This window comes from Myxine glutinosa, chromosome 11, assembly GCF_964187855.1.
Source record: "Myxine glutinosa chromosome 11, kmMyxGlut1.1, whole genome shotgun sequence".
Classification (NCBI taxonomy): Eukaryota; Metazoa; Chordata; class Myxini; order Myxiniformes; family Myxinidae; genus Myxine; species Myxine glutinosa.
The window spans coordinates 31,170,636-31,192,632 of record NC_136271.1 but is presented as its reverse complement, the minus strand read 5'-3'; the positions used below and the strand labels follow the sequence as shown (position 1 = coordinate 31,192,632).

The 21,997-nt window shown below is 43.9% G+C and overlaps 1 protein-coding gene across 1 annotated transcript in view; it reads left to right on the top strand.

Annotated features, from left to right (window-relative positions):
* Nucleotides 1–21,997, top strand: part of LOC137436537 (hexokinase-1) — a 77,817-nt gene that overhangs the window by 43,767 nt on the left and 12,053 nt on the right. The window contains exons 9-15 of the mRNA XM_068130408.2: nucleotides 1,845–2,087; nucleotides 5,637–5,941; nucleotides 7,359–7,507; nucleotides 10,738–10,857; nucleotides 16,711–16,806; nucleotides 17,947–18,046; nucleotides 19,710–19,893. Coding sequence (XP_067986509.1) covers nucleotides 1,845–2,087; nucleotides 5,637–5,941; nucleotides 7,359–7,507; nucleotides 10,738–10,857; nucleotides 16,711–16,806; nucleotides 17,947–18,046; nucleotides 19,710–19,893 — 1,197 coding nt within the window. The remainder of the gene's footprint in view (nucleotides 1–1,844; nucleotides 2,088–5,636; nucleotides 5,942–7,358; nucleotides 7,508–10,737; nucleotides 10,858–16,710; nucleotides 16,807–17,946; nucleotides 18,047–19,709; nucleotides 19,894–21,997) is intronic.

The window sequence follows — 21,997 nt, the reverse complement described above, 5'->3', positions numbered from 1 at the left end:
CAAGCACACAGCCACACAATCTCCATAGACAAACATTGGCAGTAGAATGGGCCATACTGAAGAGCTCAGTGACTCAACGTGGCACCGTCATAGGAATGCACCTTTCCAACAAGTCAGTTCATCAAATTTCTGCCCTGCTGGAGCTGCCCCGGTCAACTGTAAGTGCTGTTATTGTGAAGTGGAAACGTCTGGTAGCAACAACAGCAAAGCCGCGAAGTGGTAGGCCACACAAGCTCACAGAACAGGACCACCGAGTGCTGAAGCGCGTAAAAATTGTCTGTCCTCGGTTGCAACACTCGCTACCGAGTTCGAAACTGCCTCTGGAAGCAACGCCAGCACAATTGTTCGTCAGGAGCTTCATGAAATGGGTTTCCATGGCCGAGCAACTGCACACAAGCCCAAGATCACCATGCGCAATGCCAAGCATCGGCTGGAGTGGTGTAAAGCTCGTCCCCATTTGACTGGAGAATTGGAAACGCGTTCTCTGGAGTGATGAATCACGCTTCACCACCTGGCAGTCCGACGGAGGAATCTGGGTTTGGCGGATGCCAGGAGAACGCTACCTGCCCGAATGCATAGTGCAAACTGTAAAGTTTGGTGGGGGAGGAATAATGCTCTAGGGCTGTTTTTCATGTTTTGGGCTAGTCCACTTGGTTCCAGTGAAGGGAAATCTTTACGCTACAGCCCTGAATATGGCATTCTAGACGATTGTGTGCTTCCAACTTTGTGGCAACAGTTTGAGGAAGGCCCTTTCCTGTTTCAGCATGACAATGCCCCCGTGCACAAAGCAAAGTCCATGCAGAAATGGTTTGTCGAGATCTGTGTGGAAGAACTTGACTGGCCTGCACAGAGCCCTGACCTCAACCCCATCGAACACCTTTGGGATGAATTGGAACACTGGCTGCGAGCCAGCCCTAATCGCCCAACATCAGTGCCCGACCTCACTAATGTTCTTGTGGCTGAATGGAAGCAAATCCCCACAGCAATTTTCCAACATCTACCTGGAAAGACTTCCCAGAAGAGTGGAGGCTGTTATAGCAGCAAAATGGGGACTAACTCCATATTCATGCCCATGATTTTGGAATGAGATGTTCGATGTTCGTGTGTCTACATGCTTTTGGTTATGTAGTGTGTGTAGTTGTGATCTTGGGTGTGTGGACACCAAGTTTAGATATTGTGTTGGAAGATATGTAGTTGTGATCTCGGATGTGTAGACAGACCAAGTTTAGACATTGTGTTGGAAGATATGTCATATGGATTTGACGTTTCGATAAGAATTATTTTCGTCTAAACTTGGTAAACTTTCATAGCTGAGAAACATTTACTCAGATCTTCTTATTCTTGACACTTTATTTCATGTTGCCATTTCTAATAATGTATGCATTAATCACGTGCCATGTGTATCGTTTTATCTCGGCGGATTAGCAATACCAGCGCCAAGACTCAGTTAAAGCAGAGAAACACAAGCGTAAAGCAGAATTGGATGAAACTACGGCAAAACTACTTCGTATAAGTATTTATCTCGGTAAAATACTTTTAACTGTTAATGTTAACATGTGCCTCAGCATAAACCTCTTTGGGGCATCAACATTTTATCATGTTGTGTTTTACTGTTTGTGCCATGAGCTGGAAGACTGATGGTAATAACTTCACTGTATTTTCTGAAGAGTAATGTAACCTTGAAAAATGAAAATTTTACCTGGGGGGACGGACGGACGGAGGGAGGGGCGACCAGGAAATTTTTCATCAGAAATGAATGAGGACCCTGTACATGCAAATAATCTTGCATTGCGTTGCATTGCATAACCTTACAAATCTAATTTTCATGCTGTTTTTGGCCTCAGATCGAGCAAGAGTGGCGGCTGTCGAAAGGCGCATGAGATCCTGACTGAAGAGCTAGGAGTCAAAGCAAGCAGTGACGACTGCGCTGCTGTGCAAAGAATCTGTAACATTATTTCTGGACGATCCGCCCATCTTGTTGCTGCTGCTCTTGGGGCTGTTATCACTCGCTTGCGCGAGAACCGTGCTGCCAAGAAATTTCAAACTGCTATTGGTGTAGATGGGACCGTTTACAAAAGTCATGAAATGTAAGTGTTCTAAGCCAGTGTCCCTTCCCTTTTTTTTTTTTTTTTTTTTTTTGAGCCATTATGAATGTTGTTGGCTTAATGGTTAAGGTGGCCGTCTTAAGATCTTATGGTCTTGAGTTTGAGACCCTGTCGCACCTTGAAATAACACCACTGGGTGGGTTGACATAGCCTGTCATCCATTTGAGGTCTGCAAAATGACTACCAGCTTACTGAAAATGGGGAACTGCATCAGCTGCATAGCCGCACTCCCAGTAATGATGCAACCAGAAGCCAGAGACTGCTTACAAAATAATAATGAGGCATTATCTTAGAGACATATTGAAAGAATTGCATATAGTTTTGTGAATACTCAGAAAGAAGTAGAATGAGGGAAATGATGTGCACATGGATTTGAGGGATTACTTGGATGACCATTGGGTAATGTCCATAGACCAATGAGTTATCATGGAACCTCAGCTGATTATTTGGTAAATTGACTCGTATATTGCAACATCGTCAGAGTTGAGGTCATTAACACATTCTCGGGAGTGAACAAGTGTATTTACCGATTGAAATATAAATTAAAAATATATATATGCAGGTAGGGTCAAGGGGAGGGGAGTAGTTATCTCTACCAATAAAATTGCATGTGTATATATATATATATATATATGTGTGTGTTTGTCAGTGCCATATTTTCATGACTATGATAGTTAGAAACTTGAAACTTTGTTTGCGTACTAAGAGTACCTCAAGGGTGTGCACCTGGTTATGACCTTTAAATTGTATTTTGGTTTTTCTTTTTTAATCTTTAAATTCCATGCTTTTCCTGTCATTGAGGAAGGGTACTTTTGCTCGTAAGTAAGAAAAGGAAGAGGAGAGTGTAGATAGGGAAGAGAATGGAATTTAAGAAAGTTAGGAGATTGGAATTGTATGAGCTTTGGGATGAGGGAGGGGAGTTAGTGTAGTGAGAATAAGACTCCAAGACCTCGCTTCCAAATATGAGGCTTTATTGTATTCGACCTGGCATTCACCTACATAAACAACAGTCATAGTATTAGCTCTACAAAGCAAATGCATATACATCGAGACCGTTTATAAGATGGTCTAAGCAATCAATCACTTGCCAAAGCACGTAATTATTCTCACCAATATCTGTCTTCATAGCAGCACTCGGCAATGTTAATCCTTTCCGCTGGTTAAGTATTCAGAGCCGCTTACATCAGCAGGCCCATCTGGCCCACTGGCCCATCGCAGACAATCATGTTTATTCCACCCCCGCAACACGCCCCCTTCTTCTTACTCTTCCGATTTCATCACAGTTCGGGAAGGAGGGGTTAGGTGGTAATGGTCAGGTATGAATCAAGAGTGGTGTGTAGGTGGGTAAAAAAAAGAAAACATCAATGATCTTTGCAAATGCAATGAGAAAGCATCTGAAAATGCAAAGACCATCCGCGTCCGCTTTGTAGTCCGACTTATTCTTCTTCCGTATGCTAAACATGATGAAAACTGCTAAAAAGAATAGAAAATAAACATGGAAGCGTTAATAAACCAGTGGCTGCGCAGCTTGTGCTGCATGCAAACCAGGCAAGCTATTGTTATGGAAACTGTTGACATGTCATAACGCAGAAAGAATTGTTCTGATTTTGGTTAACCAATTCAATGATGCAATATGCAAATTTTGTTCAAATTTCAAGTCGATCAGATGAAAATTGGCGATTTTATGCAACCTTGACTTTTGACGTTTTGATCTTTAAAAAGCCCAATAGGAACTGCCTTTGGAGGCCATTTTTCCCCACAGAGCGGGGGTTGTCCTTTTTTGGGCACCGTGGTCCCCTTTTTTGAAGCAATGTTTTATGGCCGGATGCCCTTCCTGCCGCCAACCCTGTTAGTCGCCTTTTGCGACACACAGGGAATTACCAGTAAACTGGTACTCAATTTGCCGACCTCAGAAGGATGACAGGCTGAGTCAACCCCTCTGGCGTTAATTCAGCAATCGACCGGGATTTGAACCCAGGATTCTAGGATCCCAAGCCGGCACCCTAACCGCTAAGCCAACACCAGGCTATTTGGAAAAAATAATTAAATAAACAAATAAACCCCCCAATAGGTTTCTCGGTTTTGATTGGTGAACCAATTCGGTGATCTAATATGCAAATTCTTACATTTTCAGGTCAATTGGATGAAATTTGACGATTTTGTGGCTAACATTTTGACCGAATTATTAATTGCCTTCTCCATATTCTCATTATAGAGCTTTGAAAGTTTGATAAACAAAAGCTCCAATGGTTAAAAAAAAGAAGTTAAGACAGACAGACGTGCAGAAGGGAACGCATTGCACTGCGTAGGGAACGGGCTAACTAGAAAGCATCTCAAAGTGCAAAGCCTGATCCTGACCGCTTAAACTAAACTTGAGAAAAGGGACAGTTAATTATATATACATATTTTACTTTATTTGTTTGTGTTCTCCATATCCTACTGTTAATTTGCATTGTTGGTCACTGGTTTTGACACCAATGCAAGTTTTTCTTGGGGACCCTGGGCATCAGAAAGCTACATATGTGTAGAGAAAAAAAAGTTTCAAATGGAGCACCTCGCTACTATGAGAGCATTTAAATTGCATCAGCTGTGGCAATAAATGAAATGTTGCTCCCAGCTAGCCGGCTTGATGACAGAAGACGCCATTTGCATTTTTGCCGTTTCCATCCCTGCCCTGTGCTTAGGATCCTAGGATCTTGGGTTCGAATCCCGGTCGATCACTGAATTAACGCCAGGGGGGTTGACTCAGCCTGGCATCCTTCCGAGGTCGGCTAATTGAGTACCAGTTCACTGGTAATTCCCTGTTTGTCGTAAAAGGCGACAAACAGGGTTGGCGGCAGGAAGGGCATCCGGCCGTAAAACATTGCTTCAAAAAGGGGACCGAAAAACAACAACAACCACGGTGCCCGAAAAAGGCCAACCCCCGCTTGCGGGGAAAAATGGCCTCTAAAGGTTTTTTTTTTTTTTTTTTTTTTTTTTTTCTTCATCCCTGCCCTGTTTAGAATGCTGTGTGGGAATGGGCAACTTGTTGGTTCTTATAACAAAGTTTTGTTGAAGATTTGATGACAAAAGCTCAATTGGTATAAATGTTGTGGCCTGAACAGACACACTGAAGCTCAATAATAAATGAAGAAACATGAAAGCTATTTAAAAACAATGAGTCATGCTTTACATGCTGTGGTGGGCTAATAAGGGCTACTTGTAGTCACTATGACTGCCCTTTCACATTTTGAACCAATTTCTTCATTCTTCATTTTCTCAAAAGAAAGGTTTGTTGAAAATTTGATGACAAAAGCTCAAATGGTAAAAACAGTTATGGCCTGGACAAGACAAACACACACGCAATTGCAAGTCCCCATCTCCCGCTGCACGGGGAGTGGAGAAGGTGAGAATAAATAGATATGCCTTAAATGGATTTCCAATATTCAAATAAAATTACAAGTTTTGTACAATATGACATCTTCAATTATATTTTTGTAATGTTCTACTGTGCTCATCTCAAAATCGCTCTGTTTATTTTCATCTATTTAGGTACAGTCGCCGTCTACAGCGAATTCTTCGCCGCCTTGTGCCAGAGACTCGAGTGCACTTCTTGCTCTCGGAGTGTGGAAGCAGCAAGGGCTCGGCCATGGTTACAGCTGTGGCAAGGCGGCGCGTTGAACAGCGACACCTCATTGATGCCACCCTCGCTCCGCTCAAACTCAGCGAAGCACAGCTCGAGGACGTCAAACAGCGCATGCGAAAACAGATGGAGCGTGGCCTGCATAAAGATACCCACATGCAAGCCACAGTCAAGATGCTACCAACATATGTGCGCTCCACCCCCGACGGAACCGGTACATTCTTGATGAAAGTCCTGCTCTGATTTGCACTCGCACACGGCACCATTCTAATTTCAACACTTCATTTAAATGACTCCCATGTATCACCTTAACCAAGTACCCAATGCTGTTGCTGCTGCAATATTCTGGCTTCACGTTCCCATGATTGTTATTCGGTCCAAAAAAGTTATTGACGTTTCAAGAGAAATGTGCTTGGGTTTAATTTTATTTATTTATGTATTGCAGTTCTTTGTGATTATTTCTGCAATCCATTTTTTTATTGTCAATTTTGAGTTTCCATGGCTCAGGAAGGAGCTTGTGAATATATATTGAAGTAGCAGAAGGATGCCAGACAACAGATAAATGAATATTGTATGAGATCCCAAAAACGTGAGCTTGGATCAGAATGCCAAACATTCCATCACCATTTTGATTGGAATAACACACGAGTACATTTTTGACTCTATCTTGTATTTTATTTAATTATTGTACACTGCCCCTCCTTATTCCATCATCAGGCGCTGCATGACATAATCGTCGGGTGCCGAAGGACTTCGGCGCTCGGCGATGACACGTGCCGAAAGGGCGTACTCACTTTTCACTCCGTTTTTCTTGTTTGTTTATCCGGACGATATCTCAGCCAGTCTTTGTGCTAGGAAGCTGAAATTTTGGCACAATAGTGAACAAGTGCTTTGGCAAAACGGGATTAAAAATTTTTTTTTGGGGATTAATCAATCATTTGCTTAATTACTTGATTATTACCGATTTATGAATTACTTATTTATTTTCTTTTTCATCTGGGCACCTTTTTTGCTAGGAAGCTGATATTTGGACACGATAAATGACCAAGTGATTTGGCTGTAAAGAATATTTTTGAACCTTCTCTGCTGGTCTTTGCGCTCGCCCCGCCCACATCATCGGGCCGCGTCTGAAGGGGGTGGGTGGGGGTGGCCTGCTGGTCCCACCCCCTGCCCATCGAGCCATTGTAGCTCCGCCTCTCCTAGGCGGGTCTTTGCCCTATTGTGTCCCATGGAGCGTGAATATTGGCTAGCCGATGTCCCGTTTGGTCGGCTGATGTCCTAATGGTTAGGAATGGCCACAGAGGGTATGACGAACTGGGGAAATTAACCTTAATCCCTAATACTAATTAACACGGCACAACCCCCCTCCCCCATATTGTGCACATTCGAAACGCAACCTTAAGCTACATTTTCCCTACTTATTACATAGAAATGCTCCTACACGTCACACAGTCTATACTATTCTTATGCAATCATACCTTTCCTACAGTATTCTCTAACCTCCCCCCATAAACATAACTGTATTTTAAAATACAGCATACCCATGAGATGTCATGCTTTGTTTTGTTTTCTCTCACTTTTATTTGTACTTTATTTCAACTTCTTGCTTATCCATATTTTTGTGATTACAGAACATGGAGATTTCTTGGCTCTGGATCTTGGTGGCACAAACTTTCGTGTGTTGCTTGTTCGTGTACGGGGTGGAAAGCGACGAGATGTGGAAATGCATAATAAGATTTATCCTATTCCAGAAGACATCATGCAGGGCAGCGGTGAGGAGGTATGTTGGTGAAAAGCTGCATGGTGGATGAGATTGTTCGTTCAACCTAATGACCTTTACAAGCCTCTGTAATTACCTCCACAAATTTATGTGGCATTTTATGACTTGTAATATTGGCTTGCACCAAGTGGCACTATAACACACATTTACATAGAGATAATTGGGGTCCCCCTACTGCTGCCTCCCACCACCCAGATCCCCGGGGCAATTTTTTATTTAGCTGGCCAATACCAACACAACGTGTACAACACAACGTATACAGTTTTCAACATTCCGTCCAGAGGTTCATCTCTCATAATGTTACCACTTCTGAGAGTGTGGTTTTCTTTTTCCCACCTAAAAGCTTTCTGGGCACACCCATAATACAACAACCAGTTTTCGAAAAGTATTCCGGTCAGTGGATAAAGAGTGTGTGTGTGTGTGTGTGTGTGTGTGTGTGTGTGTGTGTGTGTGTGTGTGTGTGTGTGTGTGTGTGTGTGTGTGTGTGTGTGTGTGTGTGTGTGTGTGTGTGTGTGTGTGTGTGTGTGTGTGTGTGTGTGTGTGTGTGTGTGTGTGTGTGTGTGTGTGTGTGTGTGTGTGTGTGTGTGTGTGTGTGTGTGTGTGTGTGTGTGTGTGTGAGTGAGATTTTTTTTTGGTATACAGGATCGAGGCTCGTGTAAGAGCTAACATTAATAACAAACGGACAATTAGACATATAATAAAGAGAGCGAGACACGATGGGGAGAGGGGAAAGCACACAAGTACAACATTTGAGAGCAGGGACATGGGGAGATCTGTGGGAGGGAGAGGGCTTGTGGGGTGGAGGCATGGGGATGGGGGTGGGAGAGGTATAAAACACATGGACACTGCCAGGACTTCCAGGAAAGAAGTCGGTATTTCAGAAAAGTGGATCTGGGGTGAATTAACGGGGGTAGAAAAGATCAAGGTTTTGGATGGGGGGAAGATAAGAGATGGTGGTGAACAGCTGTTTTAAAGACCTGGAGGGAGGAGTGGGATTGAAGAGAGGGAGTTTGTTCCAGAGGTGGGAGAAAAGAAAAATGAAAGAGTGAAGGTGAGCAGAGAGTTGATTTTGGCAGTTTCACCAGAAGAGGGTTGCTGGCAGATCTTGTGCGACCTGTTGGAGTATTTGGGGGCAGAGCACAGACAAGGCTGGGAGAGCTCGGCCAGAGAGGAGTCGGTCGAACACAGAAAGACCACCAACCTGCCTGCGGTGTGTGAGTGAAAGGCCCCCAGTTCGCTTCATCGCGGGAGATTCCAATGACTAATCGAGGTAAAACAAACATACAAACTATAATATTTATAGTATGATTAATCTCCCCACTCTGATGATCCCTATGGTTTCCATGCAGAGAAATGGCGATTTTATTATGAGTGCAGATAATTGGCTGTCGGATGCACATTTGGAAATAATTGAGGGAGGGAGTGGGGGGAGTGGAAGGGGGTTCATCACCTTTTCGTTGAATATATGCTGGTGAATGTGCCATTCATCACGTTTCTGAGTTAAGTGTGATGCCGATCAGGAAGAAGAAGAAGCCCTAATACACTTCTGGAATTCTTTGATTTAATCGTGTTCAAATGTCTGGTGATTGTTTTGTATTTATTTATGTGAATGTGTACTTGTATGTAACTGTCATTAATTTAAAAAGGCTTCGGCACTATTGATGTTTTTTTTTTTGGTTTTTTTTGGCCTATAAAACTCCCAGGCACTCACTGATGAACCTCTGAAACTTTGACGAAGATCCGTTCAGCCATCTCTGAGAAAAATGGCGACACACACACACACAGACAGACAGACAGACCAACAGATCTCTTATATAGTAGATTAACCTTCGTCCAAACTCGTACTGGCAACCAAATCCCCCATTAATTAGAATTAATGAGCAATAATCCTCTGGATCGGCTGTCTGAGCTTCTTGTACCTCTATATTTGTCACCTGGAGAGCCTTTTCATCAAACACGTCAAATGCAAGGAGCATGAAGGCTGGGTCTTTCAGGCACACCAGGTGCTGCACAGTGAACCTGGGCACCTTTTTAAGCACTTTACTTGCTGTCCAGGGTGCTGAGTCGCTCAATTATACATATACAGTACAGAGCCGAATAACCTTCCCAGGTGAGGTGTGGGGCTTCTCTTTACCGATTCGTGCGGGGGCGGAGAGCTCGATCCTGATCACATCTTGCTCCTGTGTTGCTAAACTCGATCCTGATCACATTTTGCTCCTCTGTTGCTAAACTCGATACTGATCATATTTTGCTCCTCTGTTGTTAAACTCGATCCTGATCACATCTCGCTCCTCTTGCTAAACTTGATCCTGATCACATCTCGCTCATCTGGTGCTAAACTTGGTCCTGGTCACATCTCGCTCATCTGGTCCTAAACTCTATCCTGATCACATCTCGCTCATCTGGTACTAAACTCGATCCTGATCACATCTTGCTCATCTGGTACTAAACTCGATCCTGGTCACATCTCGCTCATGTGGTGCTAAACTCGATCCTGGTCACATCTCGCTCATGTGGTGCTAAACTCGATCCTGATCACATCTCGCTCATGTGGTACGAAACTCTATCCTGATCACATCTCGCTCATGTGGTGCTAAACTCGATCCTGATCACATCTCGCTCATGTGGTACCAAACTCGGTCCTGGTCACATCTCGTTCATCTGGTACTAAACTCGATCCTGATCACATCTCGCTCATGTGGTGCTATACTCGATCCTGATCACATCTCGCTCTTGTGGTACTAAACTCGATCCTGGTCACATCTCGTTCATCTGGTACTAAACTCTATCCTGATCACATCTCGCTCATGTGGTGCTAAACTCGATCCTGATCACATCTCGCTCACGTGGTGCTAAACTCAATCCTGATCACATCTCGCTCATCTGGTACTAAACTCTATCCTGGTCACATCTCGCTCATGTGGTGCTAAACTCGATCCTGATTACATCTCGCTCATCTGGTAGCATCTCACCCAAATGTTATTATTTAGTATTGGTGTATATCATATTTTGAAATGCAATTTTATATTTTCTGTTTTGCTGAATGGTTTCGACACCGAGTAGTTGCCTTCCCTCGTTGCAACTATGGAAATATTTTTGATATCCTTGCATTTGGTTGTTGCTCGTTGGTGGTTGATTGTTTAATAAAAGTCGTAATTTTTTCCCCCAACTTTGTTTTCATTCTCAGTTTGTACATATCTTTATCGTTGAATTTAAAATATGTGTTCCAGCTTTTTGATCACATAGTTCAGTGTATCACGGACTTCTTGGAGTATATGGGGATGGTGGGATGGCGTCTTCCACTGGGTTTCACTTTCTCTTTTCCATGTCGTCAGGAAAGCTTGGATCAGGTAATGGACTGTTTGCAATCAACTGTTGTCATGGTAACAGGCCTATTTGCCATTGTTGAATAATGGTGGGGAGTCGGAAAGGTGCGAGTGCATGCGAGCCCTCTGATTCTGTCCCCCTTACCACCATACACACGAGACCATCCACATATTATGCAGCCACCCCACTTTTATTTGAGTTATGATTTTTGATTCATTCAGTACATCTCTAATTTTGAGCACTTGTATCTCTCAAGCAATTTTTAAAACGTCCATTAATGAAGTTACATGTATTACCCGGTGTGTACCCTGGTTTAGAATAGGTACACCGTATCCCTGCGTGTCGTAAGAGGCAATTAAGAGGGTTGGCGTCAGGAAGGACATCCGGCCATAAAAAACATTGCCTCAAAAAGAGAACCATGACAATTAAGAAAATAGGGCAAAATGGAGAAGATTGTCATGGGGACCGCAAGGCTAACCCCCCGCTCTAGCAGGGATAATGGCCTTAAAATGCATGTTGTGTTGTAATGAAGTTACATGTATGATGTATGATTGACTGCCAAAGAAGAAGAAAAAAAAAAAAAGACTGACGTCGCAGCAGCAACCAATATGTTCTGCCCCCATTGTTACCTCATTATACAGACTTGGCATTTAATATGGAATATTTTTTTTGTGGGGGTGGACTTACTTTTCAAGATGACAGAACCAAAAGTTCATTGGAATTATGTTGAAATTATTCTAGATTTTGTTAATGTGACCTTTAAAAGAAACAAAAACCACATTTGACATTTCGAAGCAAATAAATTGATCCTTGAAAGTGATGTAAACTGATATCGAACTCGATTCACGGACAGTACTGTGTTAAACCTCTACGTTTTCCAGAAGCATCTCTTTATTTTGCACATTAGCCAAAAAAAATTTCAACAAAAACAAAAGCTAAATTATGACTGGGATTACGGACAGTAAAATTACAGTTCAGTACTTCGTGTAACCCCCACGAGCATTCAGGAGAGCACGTACACGTCGAGGCATGCTGTTCACGAGATTTGCCAAGGTTTGGACAGGAATCGCTTGCCATGCAGTGACAATAGCCTGCAGCAATTCATGCACAGAGGTAGGCTGCTGGTCCAAGTTGTCGATTTGACGCATTAATTCTGCCCACAAGTTCTCTATCGGATTCATATCCGGGGACATGGCACGCCACTCCATATGGTCTACACCACGGTCAGCAAGAAAGTGTTGGATCATGCGAACATGATGAGGCCGTGCATTGTCAACTTGGAAGACAAAGTTTCTTCGAAAGGCTGCACGAGCAAATGGAAGCAATGTTTCTTCCAGAATGGCCCTGTACTTGAACTGGTTCAGGTTTCCATTTAGAACAACCAGGTCAGTTTTGCCCCCTGCATGAAAAGCAGCCCAAACGGTCACCCCACCACCTCCAGCTTGGGCTCTTGGCACTATACAATCTTTGTTGTGGGCTTCATGCACTTGTCTGCGCACTCGGACGCGGCCATCTTGACGATAGACCAGAAATCTAGACTCGTCACTGAAGGTCACGTGATTCCAGTGTCCTGGCTGCCATTGACAGTGCTTTCTGGCCCACTGCAATCGGCGCTGGCTTTGTTGTCTGGCCAGGTGTGGCTTTCTCAGGGGACGCCTGGCACGATAGCCTGCTTGAACCAGTCGTTGGTTGACGAGCCTTCTGGATACAGGCACATTTGTCAGTTGCTGCCACTCAGCCCTAAGCCGATTAGCTGACTTGGTACGGCCATTGCAGACTAACCGGTGCAGCTGGCGATCATCTCTCATTGTGGTTCTGCGTGGACGTCCTGGCCTCGGTATTGGAGTAGGGACACCCCTCTGAGCATTTCGTTTCAGGATCTTTGACAACTGACCTTGAGTGATGCCATACTGCCGAGCAATAGCACGCTGTTTCATGCCAGAATTTCGTAAAGCCACCACTCCATGACCAACAGCATTGTCAAGTTGACGGGCCATCTCCAGAGGAAGCGGCAATAACTTTTGTAGACGTGCAGCAGTTGTTTTCCACTAATACAGAACGCAACAACCCTTATATACCCGATTGTGAAGCCAATCGTCAAATGTACCTGTCCTTACATTTTGTCACACCACCTGTGATATAATCCTGTTATTGACTTCTTGCTGTAAAAGACAATCAGTGACATAGTTCTTTCAACAAAGACATCACCGAAGGGTAAAAGAAACTCACCAGATTGATATACTGAGTTCAGAAAGTAAACCCAAGTCAAGAAAATTTTTTTTCCATATTAAATGCCAAGTCTGTATATACTTGTACCAAGTTTGATTTAAATCCTTTCAAATGTTCGTAAGTATCACATTTTTATCTTTTTTTTTTTTCTTTTCTTTTTGTATGCATATCGAGCCTCGTGTAAAAGCTAACATTAATCACAAAAAAAAAAACGGACACATAAAACGTATGATAAAGGGAGTGGGAGACAAGATGGGGGAGAGAGAAGGAAGCACACAAGCACAACAGGAGAGAACAGGGACATCGAGAGATTTGAGGGAGGGAGAGGGCTTGGGGGGAGGAGGCATGGGAAGGGGGTGAGGGGTGGGAGAGGTATAAAACACCTGGACACTGCTCGGACTTCCAGGAAAGACGTCGGAATTTCAAAAAAGTGGATCTGGGATTAATTAACGGGGGTAGAAAAGATCAAGGTTTTGGATGGGGGAAGATAAGAGATGGTGGTGAACAGCTGTTTTAAAGACCTGGAGGGAGGAGTGGGATTGAAGAGAGTGAGAGTTTGTTCCAGAGGTGGGAGAAAAGAGGAATGAAAGAGTGAAGGTGAATAGAGTCTATTTTGGCAGTTTAACCATAAGAGGGTTGCTGGCAGATCTTGTGCGATCTGGAGGAATATTTGGGGGAGAGAGCACAGACAGAGCTGGGGGAGCTAGGCCGGAGAGGAGTCTGGAGAAGACGGAAAGACCGCCAACCTGCCTGCGCTGAGTGAGTGAAAGACCCTCGGAGTTAGCTTCATCGTGGGAGATTCCAATGATTCTGAAAGCTTTGGTTTCAACAGCGTGAAGCCAAGCTCGGTGTGAGGCAGGAGCACCAGCCCAGAGGGGAGAGCAGTATTCCAATGAGCTGCGGATGAAAGCCTTGTATGTGGTGAGGAGCTCAGGTGTGCCAAGGAAGGACTTCACACGACGGAGGATGCCCAGTCGGCGACTGGCTTTGGAGGCCAGCTTGGAAATGTGGTTTTCCCAGGAAAGATCATGGCAGATAATGAAACCCAAAAGGTTGAGTGACAGAAATTTTTGGAGAGGATTGTTCAGAAAGTAGATGGGAGGGTTGTCCAGTCAGTCTTTTCTGAGAGACATAGTGAGAGACTGAGATTTGTCAGGATTGAAATACGTGTTCCACTTGTTTGACCAGTCTGTGATTTTGTCCAGGTCTGCAGAGAGCGAGGAGGCTGCAGACTGCCTATTTGAGGGATGAGGTATGGAGCGGCAGAGAGTGGAGTCATCAGCAAATAGATAGAGGATTTTCCAGAGTTGGAGAGATCGTTGATGAAGACGAGAAAAAGCACAGGGCCCAGAACACTGCCTTGGGGAACTCTGGCCTGAACAGGAAGGGGAGCTGAGAGAAATTCATTCAGGTCCACACGTTGACTATGACCGGAGAGGAAATCTGCAAGCCATGCACGTAGATTTCCATGGATACCACAGGAGGAGAGTTTGGTGAGCAGAGCGGGGTGCCAGACCGTATCGAAGGCACGTGATATGTCAAGGGAGACGGCTCTGATTCCCTGTTTGGCATTAAGGACCTCAATCCATTAATGAGACATCAGAAGCAGCATGTCCAGAGTATAATGACCTGGTCTGAATCCAAATTGATGCTGAGATCAAGCCATTGGAGAAAAGGAAGGATTTGATGTCAGAAGCGATGATCGATTCCATGCCCTTGCTGATTATTGGGAGCAGGCTGATTGGTCTGTAGTTGCAAGGATCTGTTTTTGCACCTTTTTTGTGTAAAGCGGTAATGTTGGCTGATTTCCAAGCAGATGGCAGATGACCTTGAGCAAGAGAGAAGGTGAGATAGAGCGGAAGAGCAGGATTTTCGGAACCATAGGCTGATGCCGTCTGGTCCAGTTGCAGAATTGAAGTCGAGGTTTGACAAAAACTTCTCCACCTTGTCAGGAGAGAAGGACACAGAGTCCTGGAGCAGCTGGGTTAGACTGGGAAAGGTGGGTACAGAGAGGGGTTCCGGACACAAGATTTTGAGGCATAAATGAGTTGAGGCATTCGGCTTTTTCACGTGCGGTGTCAGCTGTGTTGCCGTTTGAGGTAAGGGAGTGGATGGAAGGGGAACAAACACCAGAAACAGATTTCACCAGATGCCACCAGGATTTGGAGGGGGGAGACAGGTTTCAGAGTTCAGTCTTGAGAGTAGGGAGATATTGTTTCCTGGCTCTCCTGAGGGTAGACCCACACTTGTTCCGAGCTTTGTGAAAAGAACTGAGATTACCTTCAGTTGGATTCGCCTTCCATGAGGTGAAGGCAAGTTGCATCATGGCAACTGCCTCACCACAAGCTTCAGTGTACCATGTACAGGAGGAAGGGTATGACAACTGAAGACGAGATGGGATAAATCTGTGCATGAGAGAGAGCAGTTTGCTTTGGAAGAATTCCCAGGATGAGTTGATGACAGAAGCAGTTGAGATTGGAGACCAGGCCAGATGATTGATGGCTGCTTGAAGACTGTGCCAGTCGGCCTGAGTGAAATGCCAGACTTGTCGGCTCTGAGAATGGCCAGAGAGATGTCCACTTTAACAATTATCAGAAGAACTGATTGGAGCAGAAGAAGAGCAGCAGACATTTGCAGGGAAGTTTGTCATAACCAAGTCTGGAAGAGAAGTTACTCCATTGACTGAGATCTGGGTCGGGAAATTGACAGATTGTGTCAGTCCCAGTGAGTCGCAGAAGTCCTTTACTGAGTTGCCATGGCTGGTGTGAGAGGAACCCACAGCCAGCCAGCTGACATGATGACAGTTGAAGTCGCCACATATGAGGAAGAGAGAGTTGGGATGAGTGGATACAAGTTGGTCCATGTTGTCAGACAGGGAGATGTAAATAGAGTCATCACTGTTTGGAGGACGGTACAGAACATATATGAACAAAAGGTGGGAGCGGAGAGGAAGCTGTGGCCAGAGGTACTCCTGGGCGGTGGGGTGGAGAGAGGGCAATGCAAGGAGAGTGAGGAAGAGTTTTTGATAAAGATAGCAACCCCACCACCAGGACGAGGCTCAGGTCTATCATACCGGAGGAGGGAGTAACCAGGAAGAGATAAACACTGATATGACACTGACATGGAGGGAGTAACCTGACATGACCTCTGACCTTAGACCTTTGATGTTGAAATCTAATCACTTTATCTTTGCATCATTATATATTCTTGTTCCAAGTTTGGTCAAATTTCTATCACTGGCTAAAAGTTGGTGCAGTAACAGAATGTTTACTTAACAGGACCTCTGACCTTTGACCTGTTGACCCCAAAATCGAATCGGTTCATCTTTACATCATTATGCATACCTGTACCAAGTTTGACTTGGATCCCTTCAGCCGTTCTTAAGTTGTCGCGATAACAAAAACCTATCACGGACGCGCACACACTCTGACGGACAACCCAAAAACATAATGTGACCGTCAGTGGAGGCATTAAAAAGAATAACCTGCACTATTGGTTTCATCTGTCACCTTGTGCTTCCATGAGCCTAGATATTGCATGTCCTGCATGCTGGGTAATGGAAGTTTGAATGCGGATTACAATAAAATGCTCCATCCTCACTTCCCTTTCTTTCCTCCTTTTCTTCCACTTTGTTTTTCTTTTTGCAGGGCATCTTGTTGAATTGGACCAAAGGTTTCAATGCCTCCGACTGTGAGGGTTGTGATGTGGTCACATTGCTACGCGAGGCCATCCAGCGTAAAAATGTACACTTAGTTTGTCCACTTTTATTTATCACACATTATAATAACACACTCCGTCGCACCGGACACACTTTATGTACGTATTGATGATATGAACAAGGTCTATGTATCTCAGCTCGTGCTTCTCTATGGCACGCTGCTCTTTCCTTTTTGATGATTTTATGTTGTGCTGCATGTTTATCGCTTCTGTTCACAGAAATTTGCAATTTGTTTTGTAAACTAGAGATCCTGCTCCCTTCGGGAGCATCGACAATTCTTCTCCCCCTGCCGCCCCCCAACATTTGTGATGTTTTTTTGTGTTTTTCTTTACCTTGTGTGCCACCAACACGTATGCAAAATTTTTCGTAACTTTGTATTCGTTGATATAAAGGTTTCTGGAAGAGCTGAACAAAAAGTAGAGGATTTGCTGCCAATGGAACGAAGGGTGCAGGTGGATATGGGACAGGTAGATGAAGTTTAGGCAAACTAGTATAAATCACATATAGTAGTTTGACAAAAGGTAGTGGTGATGAGCTGCCACCTTTGCTACAGGAATGAGAAGGATAAACAAGATCCATTGTAAAAGACTAATACCTAGGCCAGGCCACGAAGGAGTTTGCGGTGGGAGCGCGATCGCTACTAGGTGATGCCAACGATGGGATTCCTCCGCCTTCAAGATTTCCAGATGTGATGGATTACCTGTTATTTATTTGTATTCCCATATGAACATTTGGATTCGGCTGGTGTGTTGCCAGGTTCATATCCTGTATTCTGTGGTGGTTTGTCCTTCATCTAATGCCTCCTATTGTCTGTCCTGCACGCAGTACCACCTCTACTCTGATACTTGCACATTGTAGAAAATGAAATGAAGCACCATCACATTTATTGGCTGGTGGTGGTGAGGGGGTGCTCCCTCTACTCTGGGGTGCTTTGCCCATCATTAAAAAAGTGAAAGATTATGAAAAATAACCTGTTTTTTTTTTTGAGTACTGTAGTTCCAATTAATGTCTGCAATTGTAAGCAATTTTTGAGATGCAGCCATGAATATACTTTGACTGTTTTATTGTTATTTAATGTTGTTGTTTTTAGCATTTTTTTTTAATGCCAACTAGGATAATTGGTACTAACGTTTGAATTTCATGTCTATTTTTCTCTAAATTGCAGGAGTTTGATCTTGATATTGTGGCTGTGGTAAATGATACTGTGGGAACAATGATGACATGTGGCTACCAGGACCCCAAGTGTGAAGTCGGACTGATTATAGGTAAGTATGTGACGCAGTGCTTATCATTGTTGGTCTGTGCCTGATGGTGACGTCGTTGTTCAACTCGTTTTATAAACGGCCTTGCGTGGAGGTTCCTTGGAAAGTAAGGACAAAACCAAATCCTTGGTTTTGTATAAAAAAAGAAGCTGCCTAAGGAGGATATAGATAAGATATACCGGTACATTGTAATGTTTTTGGCACGCCATGATATTTAACATCAACAAACGGTATGATTCACTGCAGTATCAGAGAATGAGATGGACAGTCGTGCGTGGGGGGGGGGGGCGGTTTCCATGGTAAACCAACAACAATAATTCACCATAATCACCAAGTGATATTTGACAGGGGTGGTGGTGGTGGTGGTGGTGGTGGTGGTGGTGGTAGTGGTATAGTACCAATACCCATGCTCATGGAAGCACAGTGACAGAGGGTAAAAAGTAATGTATTTATAATGGGATCGCTGCAATTGGACAAAAACAAAGGAAAGGAGGAAATAGTAATATGCACGTTAGAGTGTGGGGTTAGGAAGGATTAATGGGGGTGGAAAATATTAGAGGTGTAGGGATGGGGAATGACGTGAGATAGATGGAGGTGCAACTGCCAGCTTGAAGTCTTTGAGGGTAGAGAGCATTTGAAGTCTTACAGTAAGGCAGTTCCACAAACAGGAGAAAAGAGGAACAAGATGATGAAGGTAATTGAGAAGCCTAGATTTTGGGAGTTTAAATATTGGAGGGGTTTCTTGATGAAAGAGGGGATCCTGAAGAGGGTCAGAGGGTTGGGAGAGAGAAAGAGCTAGACCGGAGGAGTGGTGGTCAAGAAGAGACTTAAGAGCAACAGGCCTTGTGTTTCAGCGTAGATGCCAATGATGTTGAGAGCTTCAGATTCCACAGAATTCAGGAAAGGCAAATGTGTTTCTGGGGCTGAAGCTGTAGTGGAGACAATTACTCCATTGAGCTACCAACAAAGGCTGTACAAGCTGTGAGTAGTTCCAAATGTTTGAGGAATGTCTTAGAACAACAGAATGCCCATTCTGCATCTGGCTTTGGAGGCCATCTTTGCTATATGTTCAGCCCAGGAGAGGTGTGGCTGATAATGAGGCCAAGGTGTTTCAAGAGGCCTGACTGTGCATGTCAAGCTCAGATGCAGAGATTACTTGAACGGCACTCAGTAGAGAGCATACCTCCGCCTGGTTGGCCATATCACTCAATGGTGAAGAATCGCTTTAAAAAAATTATACTAGCTGGATCCGGATCCGGATCTTCACCAAAATTGAATCGATTCTTCCTCGTCACACACACACAAAACCTGTCCAACAAGTCTCGTCAAAATCCATCCATAACGTTTTGAGATATCCCACTATGTATCGTTTTGGCCATGTCTCCCAATGGTGAAGAATCACTTGAAAAATTAAATAATTCTCTTATCCGAATCCATATTCAGATCTTCACCAAAATCGAATCGAATCGTCCTTGTCAGACACCAAACCGGTCCACCAAATCTACCTTTCCCCCCCTTTTTTGTTTTTTAAAATCATAATTGGAATGTCTTTTTCAGTAGGTAATACCAGCTGCAGTATCCTTAAGTGGTATCGGATGCTGTTAGGTCAGTTCTTTTAATTCTGTACCTGGGAAGTACAAGTATCTGCATTCCTTTCCTTGTATAGGTACTGGCAGCAATTGTTGTTACATGGAGGAGATGCGGAATGTGGAGATATTACCTACGGAAAATGGTCGCATGTGCATCAACATGGAATGGGGAGGCTTTGGTGATGATGGTTGTCTGAATGACCTTCTGACCAGCTATGATGACTCTGTTGACAAGTTTTCACTCAACCCAGGGAGGCAACGGTATGTATTGGTTGGTACATAGTAACCCAGTGCAACGTGACACAGTGATATGCCCTGCAATATTGGTATGTGTAAGATAGTGCAATGTGTTTGTGATTTGGACCTTATTCACTCACCCAATTGGCCAAAAAAAACCTATTACTTAAATAAGCCTCCTTTGAAAATTGTGTGTAATGAACACTTTAATCAAAATGTTTACATTTCATTCAATCATTTAACTAATTTATACTTCATGTGTGTACATTGGTTTTCATGGACAAAAAGCAACTTTTTCTTGCATACCAATTCTTCATTCTTGGAAGAGTGAAGGGCTGAGGTTAGATGATAACACTTTGGAAGTGGGTCTTGGAACAGCACACACAGACACAACAATGGGATTAATAAACAGGAGAGCAAGAGGGAAGAAAATTTAGCAAGCTTCAAGTGGATTTGTGGAGGTTGGGGTGGGGGTTAATGAGGAGAGAAATGATGACGAGTAGGGATAGAGTACGACATGAGATTTTGGTGCAATGTCAACTTGAAGCCTGAGAGAGTATAGTGAGATTAAGCAAATCGAGGAAGGACAGTTCCTCAAGCAGAAGTGTGACAGAGTACAATTGAGCAGTAAGTTTCTCACTTGAAGGTTTCTGGAAAATCTGTGTGACCTGGAGGGACTGAGCAAGTCCTGAGCAGTAGCTGTAGAAAACTGAGGCCATCGACCTGTTTGTGATGAGAGAGCAGCAGGCCCTGTGGTGTCCTGCTTTGTTGGAGATTCTAATGCAATCGAGAGCTTTGGGTTCCACAGCATCGAGGAGACAGGTGGGAAGCATGGGCACCTGCCAATAGGAAAAGCAGTTAATCCATTCACCGATGGACAAAGGCCTTGCTGGCTGTTAAGGTCAGATGACAAAATAGGGATTTTGCATGATCATACCTTTCCTGGGAGGATTCCCAGGCTGCAACTGGCTTTCAGGAGAGCTTTGATATATGGTATGCCCAAGAGATGGAGTTGGCGTTGACACCTATAAGGTCCAGAAACACCCCCATCGTGTGGTAGAGCTATACTCGCATATGATCCTTTCCTGGTCAGAAGATAGGGAAGCCATTGCTCCTGGCCTGTTCATAGGATGTTGGAATTGCATGACGGAGAGTAAATGAGAAACAGTTGAGCCAAATATGCTGCTTTGGGGCATTCTAACCTCAGTGGAGAGAGCAGAGGAGATTATTCTGTGGAGAGTGATCTGCTGAGATGAGAAGGACATCTGCAAGCCAGGAAAGAGGCTGGCCTTTCATACGCCAGAGAGAAAGCTTTATAAACTGAGCCGGTGCCAGACTGTTTTTACCTCTTGCTTGAGATGCACAGACATCAGGTCGTTTTGTGAAAACAAGCCAATTGGATTGTAAACAAACAACGTCTTTGTAGCTTTGCAAATCTCATCAAGGAAATGCCACCTCTTGACCCCAAGGAAACCTCGCATAGCACTTCAACAAAACATTGCATAACACGCATGTGGCAGGTGTGTACCCCCTGTTGGTCAAGACTATTGCAGAAAGCGCCGATATGGCATGGGTTCACGATCACCATTACAGTTGAGTGCTCATGGTGTACACTCCCTCGCGAGATAGCACGTCAGCTCAACCTCTGAAGGGAATCCATTCCAAGCTGATGATGGCCAGGGAGCCAGAAACCTTTGTGTGTGATGATTATTTTCCCTCAGGGATAGGCTGATGATCTAGCCAATAAAAAGTCTTTGTGTGTGTGTGTGTGTGTGTGTGTGTGTGTGTGTGTGTGTGTGTGTGTGTGTGTGTGTGTGTGTGTGTGTGTGTGTGTGTGTGTGTGTGTGTATATATATTATATCAAGGTATGCAGAGGGAATAAGTTGCTGCCTGCTCATATGAAGGATAGTGTATGTATGTATATATATATATATCTATATATATATATATGTATATATCTATATATACATACATACACACACTATCCTTCATATGAGCAGCCAGCAACTTGTTCCCTCTGCATACCTTGATATAATTGGAACCTCTGCATACCTTGATATAATTGGAACTGGTCAAACACTTGGAATATGTCTTTCAACCATAATAAGTCTGAGGTCTCCAAAAGGAC